The 7,313-nt window shown below is 43.9% G+C and overlaps 1 protein-coding gene across 1 annotated transcript; it reads left to right on the top strand.

Moving 5' to 3' along the window:
- Window positions 1-1,351: 1,351 nt before the first annotated feature.
- Window positions 1,352-4,912, top strand: CCDC190 (coiled-coil domain containing 190). Its single transcript, XM_063147545.1, has 3 exons — window positions 1,352-1,526; window positions 2,082-2,199; window positions 4,314-4,912. Exons 1-3 carry the CDS (start codon window positions 1,352-1,354, stop codon window positions 4,903-4,905), a joined length of 885 nt encoding a protein of 294 aa, XP_063003615.1. The 3' UTR covers window positions 4,906-4,912.
- The last annotated feature ends 2,401 nt before the right edge of the window (window positions 4,913-7,313 follow it).

Below are 7,313 nucleotides of genomic sequence, written 5' to 3'. Positions count from 1 at the left end.
CTGTAGGACATTTTTCTGTCTAAACATACATAGGATTGTGCCTAAGAGAGCAATCCTATGCACCCTAGACGTTGTCTGAGGGGCCTAGGACAGTAGAGATTCCACCTCTGAGGCCAGAGACAGTGCTTCAGCCTCAGACGGGGGAGCTGGAGAACCGAAACACCCCCCCCCCTGCTTCCCAGTCATCTTACAGCCGGTGTGGGAAGGGCTGCACCAACTGGCCTCCAATATTGGGAAATCACTGTCAGGGGGAAAAGGCCATTCCAGTGGGCAGAGAAAGGAGGAAACTGAGGCCAGGAAGGATACGAGCTATAATGAGCCTTTTCCAAACTCTTTCCCTCCGTCTGTTGCTAGATGAGCAAAAAAGCCTATCTAGTGTAAAACTCAATGATTAGAGGATGACATGGCAAAGATTGCCTCTGCCCGGTTTGGCTTCAGCAAGTTTGGAGGCGTTCACCTCGCGATAGTGCAACCCGTAGGATTGTACCCTAAGAGTGTGAGCTGTGAGCCATGAAGTCCCTGGCTCAAGTCTTAATTCACATATAGCACGACTAGCTTGATTTAAATAGGTGCCTATCCCTCAGTCTCAAGTTCCCATCTGCAATAAAGAGATAATATTATTAACATTCCTTACAGGATTATTGAAAGATTAGTGAGATAACCTGGGTTACACCCAGTGTAGCATTTAGCAGAGTTCCCTTCATGCTGGAGGAAGGGGGCAGGGAAGTGATCTTCACAACCTTTGTGCCTCCTGAAAAGCTGCTTTGGAAGGTGTTGAAGGGGGCCACAGGGGAGAGGGGGCATCAGCAAAGATTACCTGCCCTCCCCCTTCTTCCACTGGATGGAATGAGACCTAGTGTCCACAGAATCGCCAGTCTGGATCCTACCCAATGGATGTCAAGGGCTTTAAATGCTCAACGATGTTTTATAAAGATTGGATATTATTAAAAATGCTGGCAGAAGAAAGTGTGTCTGAAAGAAGTGATAGAGGGAGCTGAGACATTACCTTTCTATAGAAGAAAATAACCACATCAGACCATTAATATCACACTTTGAATGTTCTGGGGTTAAGCCCTGCCTTTGAAAGATTCTGAATCTGTTGAGCCCAGCCAAGTCTTAGATAAAGCATTTGCAGGGAGTGTTAAATGATCTCGTTTGGGTAAGGGCAGTTAAGAGATGCTATCTCAAGGGAAAGAGCATGGATGCTGGTCTTGCAAATCTCTTCATTTCCTCCGAAGGTGCCTGTCAGTCTTCAGGAATGTGACTCGGAGGAGCTGGGAGAGTGAACATTAAAAGGAGTTTGCATTTTCTCTCTCTCTCTGGAGGACGCCTGGGGCAGCCAAGGACAGACATGGCAGAGGGAGAGGCCTCAAGACGTTGGGAGGCAGAGAGGAGAGATGTCAAGAGGGCTGAGGCCAGGCTCAGCCATGGACTGCGGAGCGTGGAAGAAGCCCATCTCTCTTACTTGAACTCAGTGACCAAGGAACAGAAGCGCCTCAAGCAGGAACTCCTGAAGTTGCAGAGAAGTGAGGATCAGTTTGTCTCTCCTTTCGCCAACACAATAACAAACAACACAAGGATACAGCAGCTAGAATTAATTTGTTTTGCAGAGGTTGACCACCAGTGGGCTTTCCCTTAAGCAAGGGTAGAAGCAGGCTTCCATGTGTGCCAATGTTCAACCAAGTCCCACTGGTTGAATACATTTGAATACAGCTGGATACATTATTTGGATGCAGGATAGAGCCACAAATTGCATGGAATTAGTTGCCCATGAATAGGGCTAGGTTAGGACCATAGTGATTGACATTATGGTAGTTAATCTAACCCTAGTTGTGGGTAATGAGTTGCATGCAGTTTTGAGGGCCTGTCATATCTTTTGCCACTCTGTGTGTGTGTGCGTGTGTGCACAGTTTACTCATTTGCCACAGAGGCTCCAGATGTTTCCTTCAAAGTATCAGAACTCATTGGCGGACTGCTTATGTGTCTCCTGCATATTGTCTGGTTTAGATCCAAAGTTCCTGTCTGGGGTTTTTAATTCAGCAGTGTCCGGATACCTATTTTTACACACCTTCTTTCTTCAGGCCACTCCAAGCAGAAACTCTCTGTGGACACTGGGCATCTTAGCATCAAACTGGCTCTTCCTCTGTTGTCCCCTCAGGCAAGGCAGGATTACACTTGCTCCCATGATGCAACACTGCGGTAAGCATGGATGCCTAAAAATGTAATGCAGGCCTCTAAGAACTGGAAATCTTTCAGGTTCGGTATGTTTATGACCACATATCTCATACTAATTGCCTACCTAGCCAGGCGCATAGCCGGAAATGTAATGGTAGGGTTATACAAGGGCTTCCTGTCAGTGCCCTAGAACAGTAAAGGCCCAAGTTACATGTAGGCCAAAGCTACACACTTACCTGGGAATGAGCCTAACTGGGACTTATGCCAGAGTAAATTTGGATAGGATTGTGCTTGAAGTGATTTCAGGTATTTAAATCAAATTAAAATTAATATTTATGGGTGTGTGTTTTCCAAGGGGGTATCATTTGTCAATTATTCCAATGCCTCTTTATTCAGTGGCCAGAACACTAGAAGTTGGGGACAGAATCCCTTCCCATTTATCAATTGCATAAAATACTACATACAGTTTTTTACTCTATAAATATAAGCACAAGGGCTTCTGTTTAATTTTTGTTAAGATCAACATTCAGAGAAGATTGGAATTCAGCAAGCAGGGCAAGTCATCTACGTTCCCATCCCATTAATCTACCTATAGCCCTGGATACCAACCAGTGTAACAGGTACCAGAGAAAGAAAGGTTCAAGGTGGAATTCTGACTGGTGAGCCTTGATGACTCAAAGCGTTTGTCGCAGAGTAGAGCAAATGTTTCTGAAGTGGGTGTCTAGAGTGTACTACTTCAGAATGCAGGTAGCGTTGCACTCACTGCTGTCCCATACATAACAAGCTAGTATGGCATTGAGAAGGGTTCTAGCCTAGCCTTCTCCTTGACATAGAATCGTAGAATAGCAGAGTTGGAAGGGGCCTACAAGGCCATCGAGTCCAACCCCCTGTTCAATGCATAAGAGTTTTCTATGTGCAGGGAATATTTTGTATGGAAGAGCAGTCAGTTATGCAAGTCTCCCCCGAACACTCAACTAGTACACTCCAGACACAGGTTTACCTAAGGGCTTTGTTTTTGCCACTAAACGTGACAACAGCAACAACTGATTTGGCAGCCTAGCATCATTCCAGAGCAGTGTGTGTTGCAGGAAGAAGGTGGCCACCACAAAAAAACTGGAGAAAATTCTGTAAAGTTGCTTTCTATTTCTAGGGGTGGCAAGAAAATGAAACATTTCAGGACTTTTGTCAGAAAAAAAGGTCTCCAGAAATTTTGGCTTAACTCTAGTTGTCATATTTCAGGGTTGAGCATCTTCTCCAAGGTCTCCCAGGCACTGGATTTCTGAGGTGTGGTCTTGTCTCTAATTCTGATGCTTATAAAATACTGCTTCTTCCTCACAAGCTCTGGAGCGGGTGTAAGGGGTGGGGGTAATGTTTAGTCCAGCTCCAGGGAAGAGGTGAAGCGACTACTGTTGACTTGACTCATGTCTTATGTTCTGCTATTACATGGTATTTTAAGCTATGTTGGTTGTAACAGCTATATTAGTCATATACAATATAATGTTTAGCTAAGTGGAGCAACTGCTGTGCCCAAATCTGTCCTCCAGTTTCCTAGTTTCCTTCCCCTATAAAAGAGGGTTCCATTTTCTATCTCAGGATGCTTTCAAACTTATCTTTATTACTGCAAAATAGCCAAGGGGGTTGTAGGTATGTTTTCTATTACACATCTTGCCATCACTCCTGCAGCCTCCTTGCCTGCTTACACTTCTGGATATGAAAAAGCTCCGTGGAGGTGGTTGAGGAAAGGAGTTCTCTCATGAATGTTTCCCCCCGGGCTTTAATTGAAGTGTGGGAAGCCAAGCAGAATGCAGACTGTCAGGGAGATGATTGCACAGTGAAATACAGGATACTCACACATATACCTCAGCTACCTCATAACTCCACTCCCCACTCATGAGAATTTCTCCAAAATGTTATTCACCCCTGAACCTTGTTTTGAAAGCAATTTCTTTTCTATCTAATTCCATGAGAACGGTTGAAAAGAATGTGGAAAATATTTTCAGCCTAGCACTACTTCACACTCAGCGGCATGTGGCTTTCTAGGCCATTTGATGATGGACATTTCTGTATACTTGTGGTATGTGGAAATGGAGAAGGACTCTGCTTAGGCAAGGGCTGCATTACTCCTTCTTCTTTTCTAGATCCAGGAGGAAAACCTTGCCCAGGACAGGAGGGTTTTCGGGGGCAAGCCAGCTACACTTGCATCCCCAAACACTCAACAGTGAAGTCTCTGGATGTGATGAGGACAGAAAGGGGTACTTGCCACCCTTGAAGGCCAAAGACCAAAACACCATTGATGATAGAGACATGACCACCCTTAAAGACTCCATCACCAAGCAGCTGAACATCTCAGCAGAGTCTGTGGAGAAAGAGGAAATCGATAGCACTGAGGATGGAAGGAAAGAGTCCGCAAAGGAAGAGCCTAGAGATGTTGGACCCAAAGGCACCACCACCACCAAGCTCATGTATCTCCCACCAAAGCGAAGGCCTTCCTTTGGTCATGAGAGGCTGATCACGGATCCAGAGGCCTATGCTGCAGATGGATGCCTCAGGACCATGTATAGCAGGCCAGATTTCCTCAAGGCCTATGCTGAAGCTAGGAAAGCCCGCTATATCCGGCACAAGTACCTTCCCGGCTGGGAAAAGGAGCTCAGCCTCCAGGATATATTTGGGCACAAAAAGTCCATAGACTACATCCCTCAGGAGCAGGCTGTGGTGAAACCAAATCCCTAAATCAGGGATGGGCAACTTGTATGCTAAAACATCTGGAGTAGTAGGACAACAACCTCCTGTGACCCCTGTGCCCTGCATTCTGCTAACCTGTTCTCCGCCCACCAGACTGGCGCCTCCATTGGCATTGTTCTAGCTGTAATAAGGCAGAGACAAAGGCAGTGTTTAGATGATTCAAGTGGGAAAAGAAACCACAGTGGCCTCTTTTCCCCGTGCCAAGTGCAGAACAGCCATCTGTACAATGATCTGCAACACCGTGTGGGTTGCCATATCTTCTGAACCTGGGGTGGTGCGCAGCAGGGGTGGTTTCTTATCCAACACTACAACCCATGAATTGTAGTAGGGGTCACTATGTAGCAGCAACCTCAGGTTTTCCATCAAATGTACATGATCGCTTACCACCACCACCAACCCCACCCCGATCATCCAAACCTGGTCACAGAGTTGCAGTAACTTCTTGTCTCTTAGTTCCACCCACAGCCTGAGTGGGGGGGAAATCACGCAATGCTAACTGTTCCCATGCAAATAATAATACTCTGCCATGTAAACACCAAGTGCGTGAAGGGGGTTTGGTTGCGAGACTATACGTTCAGGGCTAAGGGGTCGCTTTGGAAATAATCAAACTTGAGATAGACAAGTTAGTCACAAGTATATGCTGTTGAAATAGTTATTTCATTCTTACACCATATCTAGTTTTTTACTGGCATCTGGCAGCTTTTATTAGTATATACTCAAGTTAATGTAAAGTTAATGCTTTGGGAAATGGGACAAGCATAATTAGATTTTAATATTAAGGGATGTGATACACCAGCTTCAAAAGCACTTTTTCCTCCCTCGAGTCTAGTTGGGTATGTGTCTCCACGTGTGGCCCTAGGCCATGGTTTGAGGGGAGATGATACCATCACCTTGGTGAAGCTAAATCGATCTAATCTTGGTCAGTGCCTGGAGGGGATAACAGAGCTACAGGAGAGGGTGCCTTTTGAGGGTGCCATTACCCACAGAGGCTTGATATTGGACATGCATGAAAGGGGTTTCTCCGGTAGTGCTCCCAAACTGTGGAACACACTCCCTCAAGAACACCCCCCACTCGCTTGGGTTTTAGAAAGAATGCAGAGACATCTTTTCAACTTAGCCTTTTAAAATGCATAGTTTAATATTTGCACCACTTTTAATGTTCTTGTTTTTATTGTGTTAAAGTTTTATTGTTTTAAATGTTTGGACATGGCTTTGATGTCTTATTAGCAGATAAGGTGGTATATAAATGGTAATAGTAAAATAAATATAAATCTACTTAAATATTCACAAGAGACGCTTTGGGCTTTTTATTGTTTTCAGCCTTCCACTGTCAATCAGTGTGGTTTTTCTCTTCCATTACCTGCCTTCAAAAGACTTTTGCAACCCACAGCAAAGTTATTAGTCTCTCTAGGGATACATAACTGTCTGTTCACATTTAGAACTTTCTTTAGTCCTTAAAAGGTTACAATCTCAGTAGGAGAAAATCCCACTGATTTCACTCAATGGACTTACAGTGGTGGCCAAAACTGTGCACACTTTTTGAAATGTTCATGTTTTGCAACTTTGCATGCTTATAGAAAATGTCATTTCACAAAATTCAAATATTTATGTATCAATTGAAAGACCTGATGCACATAATACAACAATCCTGCTTCTTTTCCTGGGTGTCCAGTCAACTCTTTTCTTTGGTGCCATTCCTCTATTGATGATGTACGCACATATACTTTTAATTTGAGAAATACTTCAAATATTCACACAATCTCCAACTGTGCTTCAGTTACAAAACAAACAGCAAAACTGACTTTCCCCAACTTGAAACATGATGTATCGCAGCTACTGCCATGTGATTGGTCCCCAGAACAAGGGCTGTGATTGGCCAGTAGGGTTTTCAATTCCAATCTGCTTCTTCACTCAATCACACCTGTGTTTGTTTTTAGACTAAAGCAAGCATAACTTTTTTTTGTACTGCAGATATTTGCATTCTGGTTTTTGTATTGAATTCAGCATTAAATTCTCTTTCAATTGATATATAAACATTTGAATTTCGTGAAACAGAACATTTTCTATAAGCCAAATTTGCAAAACATGAAAATTTCAAAATGTCCACAATTTTGGCCACCACTGTAATTCTGATTAGATATGTATAGGATTACACTTTAAGTCAACCTGACAGGCTCCAATTGGAAGTGGAAGCATGTATGGAGAGGACAAAAAGAAATGTATGGGGAATTTGAGTAGTAAAAATTAAGGAACAGCTTTAAGAAGTCACCCCTAACAGCAAGCTTTGAAGAAGAGATGGGCCATCTTGTTGCTGACGAGCACTTGGCTAAGGAAACTACATCCTTACAATTCTCCTGCTAAGAGCAAGGGTTGTGTCTAGAATGCACTGGTTGCAA

This window comes from Elgaria multicarinata, chromosome 1 (genome assembly GCF_023053635.1).
Source record: "Elgaria multicarinata webbii isolate HBS135686 ecotype San Diego chromosome 1, rElgMul1.1.pri, whole genome shotgun sequence".
NCBI lineage: Eukaryota > Metazoa > Chordata > Lepidosauria > Squamata > Anguidae > Elgaria > Elgaria multicarinata.
The sequence above is the reverse complement of the archived record's forward strand: the minus strand, read 5'-3'. Positions and strand labels throughout refer to the sequence as shown.

Excerpts from the sequence above, each read along its gene's own strand:
- CCDC190 (XM_063147545.1), top strand. The coding sequence starts at position 1,352 with ATGGCAGAGGGAGAGGCCTCAAGACGTTGGGAGGCAGAGAGGAGAGAT. Across the intron at positions 1,527-2,081 it reads ACTCCTGAAGTTGCAGAGAA|GCCACTCCAAGCAGAAACTC; the intron begins GTGAGGATCAGT and ends TTCTTTCTTCAG. Across the intron at positions 2,200-4,313 it reads TCCCATGATGCAACACTGCG|ATCCAGGAGGAAAACCTTGC; the intron begins GTAAGCATGGAT and ends CTTCTTTTCTAG.